Here is a 16,029-nt window from a genome sequence, read left to right as displayed (position 1 = left end):
TTATTATATTTAGTTAGTATATTATTATTATTATATTTAGTTAGTATCTTATTATTATTATATTTAATTAGTATATTATTATCATATTTAAAATTATACAGTAATTAAATAATGGTAATTACTAGAAAAAAAATATAGAGCAACAAAATTAAAAAAAAATAAACCACTGTACCTGCCAGGTTTCGAACCTGGGACCTTCTGTGTGTTAGACAGATGTGATAACCACTACACCACAGGTACTGCTTGATAGTACTGGTATTACAAATAAATTTAATTATATATATTTCTAGTATAAATCAATGCTTTTTATTATTATTATTATTAATACTATTACTTTTAAGTATTATTTAAACTAATTTATTTTTTTTGGGGGGATAAAAAAAATAACAAGTTTTCTATTAAATCTATAAAAAAACTAGTTTTTTTTTATTAATAATTAATTCAATTTCAAAAATCATTTAAAGTATTTTAACAGTTTATTTTCAATCAATGTCCTTAAAAAAAAATCTACTATAAAATATTTTTTTAAAAAATTTTGTTTATACTATGATTTTATCGAAACATTATCAAACAATTAATCTTTTTTTTATATAAAAAAATAATAATAAATAGTTTGATTTTTAATATAAATATATTATTGTTATTACAGTAATATTTATTTTTATTTATCTATTTATTTTAAGTTAATTTCTATTAAATATACAATTTAACAATTTTTTTAATTTAATTTTTTTTTATTATATGCTCCTTTTTTTATTTCAAAAATTAATTAATTATCCAATTTATAATAATTTATTATATATATATATATTAATAATTTTCAGATATTGCATCCAGGGAGATTTGTAAAATTTAATATAAATTAATTATTTACAAATTAAAATTTTCAAATTTATTATATGATATATTGATATATGGGCTTATTTTATACATATATATAGTCTCAATAAACTATATAAGAAAAATAAACTTTTTTTAATACATTATATTTACATTAATAACACTTATCTCTATTATGAAAAATAATTTATAATAGAGTAAATGTACACAGATAACAATTCTATATATATAATCTAGATAATTTTTAAAAAAAAATTTTAATCACAGTTATTTTTTATCATTAGTTTTCTATATTAATTAATTTTTTTTTATTAACTATATTTTTTTTGTGTATATTTATCTAATTTAATATATAATTTTTCATTCTTATGCTTATTAATTATTTTACATTAATTATTATAATAATAATAAAAAAAATACTAATTACTGATTAAGATTCAGTAAATGACATTATTTTTACTGGGGTAGACAAAAAATGTTGAACCGATTGCCGAAAATAAATTTTGTTTGTTAACCTTCCCGGGCGACACCACCAGTGTGTTGATTAATCCAATCGAGATAACGGGAAACTTTGGTAAAAACATCGGGATAGCCGTGTACTGCACAGGGTATGGAAAACGATACGATGCCTATCTGTGTGGCCTTATTGCCAGTGGTCTGTACCAGTGGGCCACCAGAGTCACCCTAATATATATATATATATATATTATCATATGTATATATATCGTATATATCAGACATATTAGTATTAATGTAGTGTATGTGTGTTTCTGTGTGTATGTGTTTGTATATGTGTGTGTGTATATATGTGTATATATGTGTGTATGTGTGTGTATGTGTGTGTATGTGTGTGTATATGAGTGTGTATGTGTTTGAATATGAGTGTGTATGTGTGTGTATATGAGTGTGTATGTGTTTGAATATGAGTGTGTATGTGTGTGTATATGAGTGTGTATGTGTTTGAATATGAGTGTGTATGTGTTTGAATATGAGTGTGTACGTGTGTGTGTGTGTGTGTGTGTGTGTTTGAATATGAGTGTGTATGTGTTTGAATATGAGTGTGTACGTGTGTGTGTGTGTGTGTGTGTGTGTGTGTGTGTGTATGTGTGTGTGTATGTGTATGTTTTGTGTCTAATAAAACGGATAAACCGATTACCGATTACTTACCATACAATTGCCTTTCGGCGCCTGACCGGCGCAAACCTGATTCTGGGTGACGGCTATTACCCGATTGAAGGCATTGCGACAGGTATTATGATCGACAATAGGTATGTCCACTTTGCGCATCAAATCGGGCGATACTCGGGAGTTTTTATTGAGATAACCCCAACCCGATGATGTAGCCATACCAGTGTATTCGGTATTGGCATTGTTTGATAGGCAAACTTTGTTGGCCATTATGGTACCGTCGGTCGATTTGCTAAACTGTATGGGTTCGGCCGTTTGTAACAATGCAATATCATTTTGGCCAGTATTACGATTCCAGCCGTCGTGTACGACAATACGCGAGATGGCTATCATTTGCGGACTACCCGACTGAGTGTTACGCCAGTCAACTGTGCCCAACACTATCCGAATCGAGCCGGGAGTATACGTATATTTCATACTAGTTTTATATATATATATATTGATATTTAATATATATTAAACACATAATATGGACGGACGGACATACCTTTCCACACAATGAGCTGCCGTTAGTATCCAATGTTCGCTGATTATAGATCCGCCGCAAAAGTGTTGCCACCGGCCAGTTGTTACTGATGGAGATCCCGGTGCCGGTGCCGGTTGAAGTGGTGGACGAGGATGTGGCTGTTGGACGGGTGGCGGCTGGGGTTGGGCTGCTGCTGGTGGTGGTGGTGGTGGTGGGAATGTCGGTGCTGATGTGGCAGCCGATTGTGCTGGCGGCAACTGTTGTACAGGTTTGGCAGGTAGTCCACCAGGTGGATAGGGTACGGGTCGACTGGTCGGCGGTGTTGGCCAACCACCTGGCGGAGTCGGCCTTACGGGTAGCGTATGCAATACCGGTTGCGACCAATGAGCGCCTGGCTGTTGCTGCTGGACGCCTCCCCACGAACCGGGCGATGGCCACGAACCCGGACCGGGCACCCATTGACGGCCGGGCATACGTGAGCCGGGTTGCCGCTGCATACTGACCTGCCAGGGAAACTCGCCTAAGTTGGCATTAATACCGCCAACAATACGATCGGTAAATACATGGGTAAACTGTCCGCACTCTAGACATACTGTATGTGTCGACAAATATATAAATATATAATATATATAATAAATAAATTTAACAATTAATTAACTAAAAAATAATTTGAGATCACAATATAATTAATAATAAATTTTTTTGTTGTTTAAAACAAACAAATTTAGAAATATATTTATTAATTATAGATAATAATAATAATAATAATAATAATAATAATAACCTGAGATCTTTATTAATGATAATGTAATTATTAATAATAATAATGAAAACTTGATAAAAATCATAGTATTTTTTTTTATTTGATTGTTGATAACGTTTAATGAATTAATTTTATTTAATAAATATTTTTTTCAAAAAAAAAATAATAACAGATAAACTTATGGACGTATTGTAGATATTTGTCAATTGTTTTCAACAAATACTTCATTCAGATATACCAACAAAAACAATAAAAAAAAATAATACTAAGAAACACAATAACACAATAGATATGATATTTTTTTTTAAATTACAAAAAAAATTGAAATTAAATCACATTTGATTTGAATCCCATATATTTATAGGGAAATCAAATTAAGGACACGAAAAAATAAATAAATTAATTATACAAATAAAAATCACTTTCACTACTACTACTACTACTACTACTACTACTATACTACTACTACTAATAATAATTTTATGATTAGTCTGTATGTCTAGCAATTACCTCACAATCATCCCCGTCCTATAAAATAAATTTCCGATTAATAATAATATTTATTTATATTATCATATTTAAATAAAAAATAAATAAAATAATAATTAATAAATAAAACAAAATAAAATTTTTAAAAAAATTCACACCAAATCAATGCTAAGCAATTGTTTATCATATGTTTAATCATATAATTTAGTATCCTGTAGATGAGTAATAATAATTTATAATTATTATTATTATTATATTAGTATATATATATATTAGTGTATATATTAGTATATATATATTAGTGTATATATATATTAGTGTATATATTAGTATATATATATTAGTGTATATATATATTAGTGTATATATTAGTGTATGTCTACAAATACAAGTATGATATTATTATTATTATTAATTAATTAATTGTGTAATTAGATCACCAGTAAAATTGTTATAAAACAAAAAATACTTAACCAATTAAATATATAAATTGGTGTCATTATTATTAGTTTTTTTTTGATAATATACTGTATTTATTTATGTTATATATATATATATAAATTCATAAATAATTTGATTTATTATATCTTTATATTTTAAAACAAACAATAAAAATATATATTTGTTTTTTTAACTCTCACTTTAGTTAACTTTAATTTATATATTTTTATTTGACTAAAAAATTAATATAAAATATTTTWAAAAAATAAGATATTATTTAAAATCTTCAATATATATATATATTTCATTGTATTTTATTTACTAATGCTAATTAAAACTGTAAAAATAAATTACAATATTAATTAATTAAAAAGAAACTATTATCATAAATTTTTAAAAAATAAAATTAATATATCACATGATTATCAGTAATAATTAAAAATTTATATTTAATTAAAAAATGCTGGTATAATTTTTTTATTGATATTATGCAGGCATTTATTATTATTATTATTATATATATATATTTATTTATATAATTTTTATATTACTATTGAATTTTTTTCCCATTCACATGACTTAATAAAACAAATATTATTATAGTCTGTATTTATAAACATAATATTTTGTTTGTTTTTTAAATATTTTTTTATAGTTATTGATAAATAATGTGAAATATATATATATTAATAGATTTAATAGATTAAACCTTTAGTATATATTGTATACAATATGTATAGTAAAAATAAATTGTAATACATTGTAAATATCATATGATAAACATAAATACTAATTATTATTATTTTTAAATACTATAAAAAACATTATACAAATTAAATAATGTATAATATTTGATATTTTTTTATTGTTTTATTATGTAGTGATATATTAACAGATTAAACAATAATAATTTTTTTATATAAATTATTGTTATATAAAATATTTATATAAATATAATATTTTAGTAATTAAAGGATTGAAAGTTTTATTTTTTTAAAAATAATAATTTTTAATTATTAATTAATATATTGATATATAATTTTCTATTAATATAATTAATATATTATAAGTTATTAACAGTTTTTTTTAAAATCCTATACTATTTTGTTTTATGAATTTATGTTTAAAAAATGTGATTTATTTATAATTACTATTATTATTATTTCACTACTAAAAAAATTAATTATTCAATTACATAATATTTAAGCACATTTGACATAATTTATATATATATATAAGTGTCACCCAAAAAATAATTGTCAATCAAAAACCTTTAAGCGTAAAATATAATCAATTGATTACATCTATAAACAAAACAAACAAAATTATTGATAACTTTATGTGACTAAACATTGATATTTTTATTTTAAATTTAATTGATTATAATATCTAAAATAATTATTATTATTTTTTTAAATATGTCAATATTATAGTATTTAGACTAAAACAAAACAAAAATAAAATAAATAAAAAACTTTCATATTATTATAACTTTAATTTTAAATATATCTCATTAATTATTTTATGATTCAATATATTTATATACAGTATATGTATTGAATCATAAATTTATAATTAAATGAAATATTTAAATATTATTAAAGTTATAAAAAATATGAATGTTTTTATTATATATTTTATGTTATGTTTAAAAATAAATAATACAATATATTTGATATATATTTTTATTGATATATTTTTTTCACCCAATAAATTGAGATTACATTTAGAGAGAGAGAAAAAAAAACAAAACAAAACAAAATATTTTTCACTACAAAAAAACTAATTTTTTTTTTTTTTGATGAATATTCCTTTAAAATTAGAAATTTTCTCGGATTTTATTCATAGAAATTTCCTAAGCGTTAGGTATGCGACCAAAAATAGTTGTTTGCAATCAATCTTTGGCGGCTCAGCCGCCGCCGCCGCCACACTGTTTGATGGGGGGTTAGGTTGAGTACTACTACTACTACCGGTGCTACTACTATCGGTCGCTTGTTGAATATTGCGGGTTTCAACTGTGGAAACCGTTTGGTTGTTGTTAGTATCGGTAACATGGGTTGTCGTATGGCCACCAACAGTTGTCGGTTGATCGGTTAGTTTGTTTAGATTCAACATCGACGGCCAGTCGACTTTGGGCGGATCATTTGGATTGAACATCATATACTGATCTTTGGCCGGTCTGGTGGCCGCCGCCGCCACATCCCTGGCCACTCGATTGTTTGTCGGCTGACGACTGTCCGCTGCTGTTGTTTGTTTAGATGGTTGTTGTCGACCGACAGTTGATCCCTTGAGATGATTGTCCATCACTGCTGGCTGGTTATCATCATTGTTTGTTTGCCAATCAATATTTGGTAGCATATAATTATTTAGTGATAATCTATGGCTAACTATTGGTACCGCACCGGTAGCTACTGTCAAATACCAACTGTTTTCTATTAATAGCGTAACGTTCAAAATGCTAACATATAGTACTACTACTATTACCGATAGTTTATTATTATTATTATTATATCTAATCATAATTGATATAATTAAAAAATAATTATTTGAGTTAAATATCTGATTATTATTATTATTGATTATTGATTTTTTTATTTGAAAAATTGAATTTTATATATGCGCGCTATTTTATTAAACTATACAATTATTGTTAAAATAATATTATAATATTAATATAAAATAAACTTAATTATTTTATAAACTATTTATATATACAGTATAAATCATAAATCTATAACTAAAATATTATTATAATAAGTCAAATAATAACATACAGTTATAAATGATTAAAAATAAAAATAATAAATTTCAAACAATACTGTAATCATCTTATATACTATAGTCAATAGATATATTAATAGTTATTTTTTGAAAATAATCAGAAAATAATTAATAATAATAATAATAATAATCTATTATAAAATATTATTAACAAATTAATAATAATACTATTTTTAACTAATTAAAATTTATTAAATAGATAATAATAATAATAATAAATTAGTAATAGTATAATATATATATATATACAACTAATACTTATCTAAAAAAAATAATACTAACTTTTATATTAAAACTTTTCAGTTAATATTATTAAAGTGTTAAATTAATATCTGATAAATAAAATTTTTATTTGAAAAAATTCCATAATTTACTATTATTTTATCAAATTAAGTATTATTTTTGTTGTTGTTGTTGTTGTTGTTGTTAGTTATTTGTATTAAACCCTCTAATAAACTATATTAAAAATTTAGTGGTACTGTACCAGTATATACCAATTAAAAACAAATTTACACTAAATATATATATATATATATATATATTAATTATATATATATATATATATTCAATATATACTTTACATATTTGTACTAAAATTTATTAAATACATTGAATAGAAATTTATTTATTTCCAAAAATATAGTAAACACGTGTTTGAAAAAAATAACTATAATTTTTTTTATTAATAATTTTTAATAATAATAATAAACTTTTTTATATATATATATACTAATACTAGACAAGTAGTCCTAGTTATACACTAGATGTTAAAGTCTAGACATATTTAAAGCACCTATAGATTAGTTATAAATTTAGTAGTAGTAGTCATCAAAATCATTATGAGAAGCGCTTCCCAAATGGCCAAACGGTTTTACCGATCGGAATCCGAGGTCCAATCGGAACACAGCAGCGAATACTTGGACTCGGGCCGTAAGGCACGGCTGGAAAATCGCTGGGTATTCGAAATGTCTACCGAAGTGGCCAACAAAGTGGGCGGTATTTACACTGTTATCCGATCAAAGTCGCAGATCAGCTGCAAAGAATTGGGCGACCAATACTTTCTGGTCGGTCAGTATAACCACGGGATGGCCGGTAATACGGAAGTGGAAATCAGCGATCGGCCACCGGAACACATCAGCGATGTCCTGGAGGCAGTCGCCCGTCAGGGCATACGTGTCGTATACGGCCACTGGCTTATCGACGGCTGTCCGCAAGTGTTGCTCGTCGACTACGGATCGGTTGCCTCCTGGAAACTGGACGAATGGAAACACGACTTCTGGAACGTGTGCAACATTGGCATACCCGTCGGCGATCGGGAGGCCAACGATTCAATTATTTTCGGTTACAGTGTAGTCACACTGTTGGACGAGTTTTACAAACGCATGGACAGCGATGGGTCGTCGTCGCCGCTGCCGCTAATGTTGGCCCACTTTCACGAATGGATGACCGGTGTCGGTCTGATTATGTGTCGGATCAGGCACCTGGACGTGGCCACCGTATTCACTACACACGCAACATTGCTGGGCCGATACCTGTGCGCCGCCAGTATCGACTTCTATAACAATTTGCAACACTTCCAGTTGGATGCCGAAGCCGGCCGCCGGCAGATCTACCATCGATACTGTCTGGAACGGGCGGCCGCCCATTCGGCGCACGTTTTTACCACCGTTTCGGAAATTACATCCCTGGAGGCCCAGTATCTGCTGAAACGTCGACCGTGTATAGTAACGCCCAACGGTTTGTCCGTCAAGTCGGCCATCGCTGGTCACGAATTCCAGAATCGGCACACATCGAGCAAAGAGCTGATCCACGACTTTGTTAGGGGACACTTCTTCGGCCACTATGACTTTGATCTCCAGAAAACGCTATACTTTTTCATCAGTGGCCGCTACGAGTTCGGCAACAAAGGAGCCGATATGTTCATCGAATCGCTGGCCAGACTTAATCATCAGTTAAAGTCGACGGGCAGTGACGTAACGGTTGTGGCGTTTTTCATATTTCCGGCCGTAACCAACAGCTATAACATTGAATCGCTGCGCGGTCAGGCAGTGGCCAAACAGCTGCGCGAAACTATCGGCGAACTGCAGGTCAACTTCGGCAAACGATTGTTCGACAAGTGTCTCGGCGGTCGTGTACCCGATCTGCAGGAACTGGTCAACCAATCGGATATTGTTAAACTCAAGCGTTGTATATATGCATCGCAGCGATCATCGCTGCCACCGATCAGTACACACAATATGGTCGACGATCATACGGATCCTGTCCTCAGTCACATCCGCCGATGCCGACTGTTCAACGATCGGTCAGATCGGGTAAAAGTCATATTTCACGGCGACTTTCTGTCGCCAACGAGTCCATTGTTTAGCATCGACTACGAAGACTTTGTTCGCGGCTGTAATTTAGGTGTCTTTCCCTCCTATTACGAACCCTGGGGCTATACACCAGCCGAATGTACCGTTTGGGGTATACCGTCGGTTACATCCAATCTATCGGGTTTTGGCTGTTTTATCAGCGAACACGTAGCCGATCCGATGGCCTACGGTATCTATATTGTTGATCGCCGATCGAAAAATTGCGAACAATCGGTCCAAGAGTTGACACAATATATGTACGACTTTACCACACTATCCGATAGGCAACGATGTATACAACGTAACCGTACCGATCGGTTGAACGATTTGTTGGACTGGAAACATCTGAGTGCCTACTATAGAGTGGCCAGAAATCTGGCCCTACATCGGCTACACCCGGATGTAATCATTGACACCGCGGAGGAGGAGGAGGAGGACACTGACCGGCCGAATAGGGAAATGTGCTATTATTCGCGTCCGTTGTCCGAACCGGGAACCAGTGTTACCAGTGCTGGTGGTGGTGCCGATAGTACTAGTGGTGATGAGGACGGACAGGTAGTGGCCAAAAATACTGATGAAAATCATAACGGCTATGTATTAGATAAATATATACAGTCAGCACCAGCAGCGCAACGTACCGGTGCTTCAATCAATATGTGATTCAAATATATATGTGTTTTAATAATATATTAAATCATTGATTGGTTTGAATTTTTTTATATATAAAAATTATTTTTATCTCAACCGAAAAAAAAGTTATTTACTAATTATTTGTATATTTAATTTAAGTAATTGTCAGTATTTTTTTTAAATATTTAATATAATTAATTAATAGGTTTTAAAATGTAGTTATTTTTTGTTGTTGTTTAAATAATTTAATAGATTAATTAACAACTTTTTTATTAATAAAAATAAAATAATATTTACTAATTATTTGTATATTTAATTAAGTAATTGTCAGTATTTTTTTTTAGTTATTATTATTATTTAATATAATTAATAGTAGGTTTTAAAATGTATTTTTTTTTGTTGAAATAATTTAATAGATTAATAAATAACTCTTTTATTAATAAATAAAAATAATATTGATTTTTAAATAAACATTAGTACTATAATTTTTTTATTTAATTATAATTATCTAATAAAAATTAATTAATAATATTATTACTACCGGTTATATATATACTGTAGATTAATATAATTTAGTCATATAAAAAATTATTTAAAAAAAATATTATGCATTTTAACATTATCTATAATATTACATAAAAATATACTGCATATTAGTATTAAAAAAATAAATACCTGAATAAAAATATCATTTAAATTTCAAGTTCAATGTTTGTTTTTGTTTAACTTTTATTATTCATAAAATATTAAAAACAATAAAACTATTAAAAATAAATTATTAAAAATTATATGACTCCAGTGTATTGAATAATTTATAAATATAATTTATCTATGAATAAGGTTAGCATACAATAGACTATACTGTATATATCATTAAAAAGTATCGTAAATTAAGACAAAATTTTCCATAATATAAAATCAATGAAAATTTTTATATTTATAGTAAACAGTAAACAGTAAAATGTTTTAAAAAATATTTTATTAAATTCATTAAAAAAATACTGAATATAATACAATACATAAAATTAAAAAAAAATATTCAATAGTAATATTTTTCAGTAAAAATAAAAGCATATATTATTAAGAAAAATAGAAATATTTATTTTTTTGTGTGTTTTTAATTATAACTACTTATTATTATTTTGTTTAGTATTAGTATTATTTAGTAAAGAGAGAGAAAAAAAATTATTAATAATAAATAAATTGCATTTACAATAATAATAAATAATTTTTATTATTTTTGTTTAGTTTACTTCAAACTAATATTATATTAGACATTATTAAACAATTAATTTCTAACATAAGTATATAACAACAACAAAAAAGTGTGATGACATCAAAGTGTCACCAATGTAATTTATTAAATTAAATATATATATATATATAGTTAATTGTATAACTGTGTACTGTAATGGTAATAATGCACAGGTATGTGAAAAACTATAACTGAAAATTGATGTCTTGTATATATGTCTGCACCTGTATATTGTCTATAATTATTGAGTTTTTTTTTGTATTCAATACTAATGTATTTTTTATATAGATTTCATCGGTAAAGTCACGATATATTAGAGTAAAAGTAGTTATTATTAATATATATTTATATACTATATATATATATATATATATATATATATATTCAATAGTTCATTGTATGGGGAAATGTAGTTAAAAAATATATCATATATATTAATATATATTATTTTTTGTTATATAATAAATATATTAAGTTATCTAATCGTTTATTTTTAGTCTAAATAAGATTTATTAATTTTTTTTAATTATAAAAAATGTAATTATATTAAGTGCATACTTTTTATAAATAAAAACAACAACAAAAAATAATTATATTTAAAATAATTATAAAACATAACAATCAAACATAAGATATTATTATTATTATTATTATTATTATTATTATTGTATTTGTTATTTTGTAATTAATGAAGTTATTTATACTATATATAATATTTTTTATATATATTGAATAATATTTTTTTTTATTAAATAATAAGTGGATTTATAAGTTTTTTAATAGATTGACAGTAAAAGTGATTGATTTATACATTGTTTTATTTATGAGTTATTTTAAACAAAATAAATTATTATAAAAATACTAATAAAAATATAATCGGATTTATTTAAAATAAATTTTAATGTATTATGTTTGCGATATTTGAATTTTGATAATTATGCTATTTTATACAAAACATAAACAGGTAATTATTATTATTATTATTTTTATCGAAAAAATATTTTGTAATAATATTTTTCTGAATCTATTAATTATTTTTTTAATTAATATTTATAATTATTTAAATTCAGAAACATTATATTCAAATGTTAAATAATGTTATTAGTAAATAATTTTTACAATTTATTTAACATTAAAAAAACATTTTCTTTTGCATTTATTAAACATTGATTTTAAACCACTATATAAACTAATGTATATTATATGATAAATTGATAAACTTTACAATTTTATTTAAAAAATGAGATTGCACATTTGAACCTAGTACAAATTAAATTAGTATGCATGATTTTTATTATTAATTATTGTTTAATATAAATTATTATCACAAGTTATAATTATTATTTAAAAAAAAATTAAAAATAAATTAGTAATGTTATACTGTATATCATATGTATCATAAAGTTATCAAATGATATACTACTTATAGTTAAATAACTAATTAAATAAATCACTGAATATTTAGCAGCTATTGATATAATACTATACAAACAAAAAATCAAATATTAATTTCAATATCAATAATTAAAATTAAATAAAATCTATAATCTATTTATTAAAAAATATGTTCAACTAATTCATATTTAAAATAATAAATTTTTTATTATTATTAACTACATTAAAGATTATTGTGATTTTTATAAAAAATTAAAATATTTATAGTATATAAAAAATATAGTAATTTTATTGTTAAACAATTTTTTTAAATAAATAAATAATTTTTATTTATATAAAAAAATTACAATTTAATTGATTGAAACAATTTATTTAAATTATATGATAAACAAGTCTAGTTAGTTTACTAGTAAACAACTAATTGTAATTCGTGCAAGTTTATTTTTTTGCAAAAAAATCAGAAAAATAATTGAGAAATTTCTAGAAAATTTCTAATAAAAATTTTTCTATCTGTGTTAATTTTGTATAAAAAAATACATTATAATTATAAGTAATAAATAAAAATTAAATCTGTTTTAATAACATTAAACTAAATATATAATTAAATAATGAATAATTAAAAAAAAAATAAAACTTATAATAATTATTATTTATTTTGAATATATTAGTATATATAGAGATCCCATTTGTATAGTAGTATAATATATATATATATATTATAATACAGTATAATATGTAATCTGTAATTTTCACTAATATATTATTACAATAGCTATATATATGGGGGGATCTTATAGAATAATAATAATATTTACTAGAAATTTTCAATTATATATTAAAAATTATGGTTTATATTACTATTTAACGGAGTTATTAATCTAGAGTCTAGACATTAATAGAAAAAAAATAAAATAAAAAATATTATTAAACTAAATATTTTTAGTAAAGAATGTACTCTTGAGTTAAGTTAAAAAAATTTAAATTGTTTTTTATTAAATAAATTGTTTGTTATTTTTTTGATAATTGTCTACACGTGTAGTAAATATATATATATATATTTTTTTTTATTTCATGGATGTTTCACTAGTGACACGCAAATGTTATATTAATATAATTTAGATTGAAATTGTTTATAAAAATTAACTTTATATAAAACAAATTAATGTTTTATAATATCTAAGCTAATAGTGTTTTATTTATATTGTATGTGTATATTGTATGTATTGTATATATATTACTACTATATACAGTATACTGTATATAGTTTAGGATATATTATAGTAAATAATTGACAAATAATAGCAAAAAAAATTAATGTTAAATAAGATATTACAGTAGTATAATATATTGTATTATATAATATATAAGATTATACAATGATATTAGTTGTACAATATATATATAAATATATATATATATATATATATATATATATATTGAATTTTATGTTTATGGGTCACTTATAAAATAACTATAGTTATATATATATATAAATCATTTAACTATTTTATATTTATTAAAAATAAATTGTATAACAAGGTCTTTTAATTAAATTTAATGTGATTTTTTCAAAAAATAAATAATTTATTTTCATTTAAAAAATATATATACATTGCTTACAGTGTATTACTTACAATAACACATTAAACGTCAATTGAATTGAATTAGAGTTAAATAGTATGTCATAACATAAGTTTAAACAATAATTTAAAGTTTAATCAAAAAATATTTATATATAAAAAAATTTCCTAAAAAATATATATATCACTAATATTTTTTTTGTGTCATTGTTTTCCCAATATATTTATTAATATTGAATATTATATATTAAGATATGATTTATAATTTTGACTAATATTTTGTTAGAATAAATAATTTCTTAAATTTTTCAAAAATTATTTATAAACATATATATATATATATATATATATATATATATATATATATTATAATATAAAATGATTTTTATATAATTAATGTTTAAATTTCTAGCATTATTTTCAATATATGATTTTGCATAAATAAAATAATGTGAAATATTTTTTTTATATATATTAAAATATTTATTATCTACTAACAATTTTTTAGTAGTATTTAAATTTTGTTAAATAAAATTATCTTGAACAATTTTTAATTTGATTATTTGATTTATTCACAACATTTTTATTATGTTATTTGTATTGATTATAATATTATTATAATAATTATAATAACTGTTTGTTTAGATTTGATTTGTTAATGACAATGAAAATTATATATCATTTATATTTTTATTATTATTATTATGATATTAAATTAATTATTATTCATCATTATTAAAGTATTAATTTGAATGACATCATAATGCATTTTAAACAAAAAAATTTTTTAGTAATAAATTTTTTTTATAAAAATATAAATCAAAATATAATAATGATATTCAAAAAAATACAATATTATTTCTACATATATATATATATTTGTTTGTTATATTACCTTGAAAATTTCAACTTTTTTCAAATTTTAAAAATTAAGTTATCCAACAAAACATTAATAATTATTATTATGTATTAAATGTATTAATAACTAAAAAAATTGTTTTTAAAAATTATTTGATAATCAAAAATAAATAAATAATAATTATAATTTAATTAGTTATTATGCAGTTATTAATGGTATATATTATATATACTGTAGTATTAATAGTATTAATAATGATATAATTATAATTATAAATTTAGTGTAGGAGAGAGAGAGAGACAGCTATATATACATATATATATATATATATAGAGAGAGAGAGAGAGAGAGAGAGAGAGAAAGAGAGACTAAAATTAAAATCCAGTTTTGGACAGTTATTACGATAATATAATATATTATATGTAATCAAATATTAATTAAAATGCACAGTTAGCTATCAAAAACAACTACACCAACAAAAAATCACTAATAAATTATGTGTGCAATAGATTATATCAACTTTTTTTTGTTAGTTTGTTTGTTACTATAATTACTACTAATATTGTATTTATTTTTATTTGATTTTTTGAATCAAATCTCTGCATAATATAACCAAAATTCAAGGATTATTTAATACTAAATATATATATTATATTATATATCAAATGTGATGTTGAATAATAAGTTTAGTTTTGATTATTAGTAATTTTTTTTTGGTCCAAAAATTATTATATTTTATTTATACAATTTTGTAATAGTATTACACAAAAAAAAAAATTAAGTCCTAATCAAATACATAAAAGCTAGTATACAGTAGTTTATATACAGTATTAGTAACCTATAAAATATAACCAAAAAAAAATCAAAATTTATTTAATTTATTATAATTATTATTAATGAATAAATTAAATMTCTCTCTCTCTCTCTCTCTCTCTCTCTCTCTCTCTCTCTCTCTCTCTCTCTCTCTCTCTCTCTCTCTCTCTCTCTYTCT

At 23.9% G+C, this 16,029-nt stretch overlaps 2 protein-coding genes and 1 non-coding gene across 3 annotated transcripts; 1 reads left to right on the top strand and 2 right to left on the bottom strand.

Moving 5' to 3' along the window:
* Window positions 1–167: 167 nt before the first annotated feature.
* On the bottom strand, window positions 168–240 carry Trnav-aac (transfer RNA valine (anticodon AAC)). The gene has a single exon. It is a non-coding gene; the product is annotated as a tRNA-Val (tRNA).
* Window positions 241–1,350: 1,110 nt separating this feature from the next.
* LOC128956272 (chymotrypsin-like protease CTRL-1) lies at window positions 1,351–6,491 on the bottom strand. Its single transcript, XM_054301969.1, has 5 exons — window positions 6,119–6,491; window positions 2,967–3,086; window positions 2,516–2,582; window positions 2,008–2,446; window positions 1,351–1,524 (listed from the first exon to the last, which is right to left on the bottom strand). The coding sequence occupies exons 1-5, from the start codon at window positions 6,489–6,491 to the stop codon at window positions 1,351–1,353; spliced, it is 1,173 nt and encodes a 390-aa protein (XP_054157944.1).
* Window positions 6,492–7,712: 1,221 nt separating this feature from the next.
* On the top strand, window positions 7,713–10,063 carry LOC128955266 (glycogen [starch] synthase-like). The gene has a single exon (XM_054300920.1). The coding sequence runs from the start codon at window positions 7,808–7,810 to the stop codon at window positions 9,977–9,979; it is 2,172 nt and encodes a 723-aa protein (XP_054156895.1). The 5' UTR covers window positions 7,713–7,807; the 3' UTR covers window positions 9,980–10,063.
* Window positions 10,064–16,029: the final 5,966 nt, after the last annotated feature.

The sequence above is a fragment of the Oppia nitens genome, unplaced genomic scaffold (genome assembly GCF_028296485.1).
Source record: "Oppia nitens isolate AA-2021 unplaced genomic scaffold, nextdenovo-longstitch-racon4-pilon3 scaffold12_pilon_pilon_pilon, whole genome shotgun sequence".
Classification (NCBI taxonomy): Eukaryota; Metazoa; Arthropoda; class Arachnida; order Sarcoptiformes; family Oppiidae; genus Oppia; species Oppia nitens.
The sequence above is the reverse complement of the archived record's forward strand: the minus strand, read 5'-3'. Positions and strand labels throughout refer to the sequence as shown.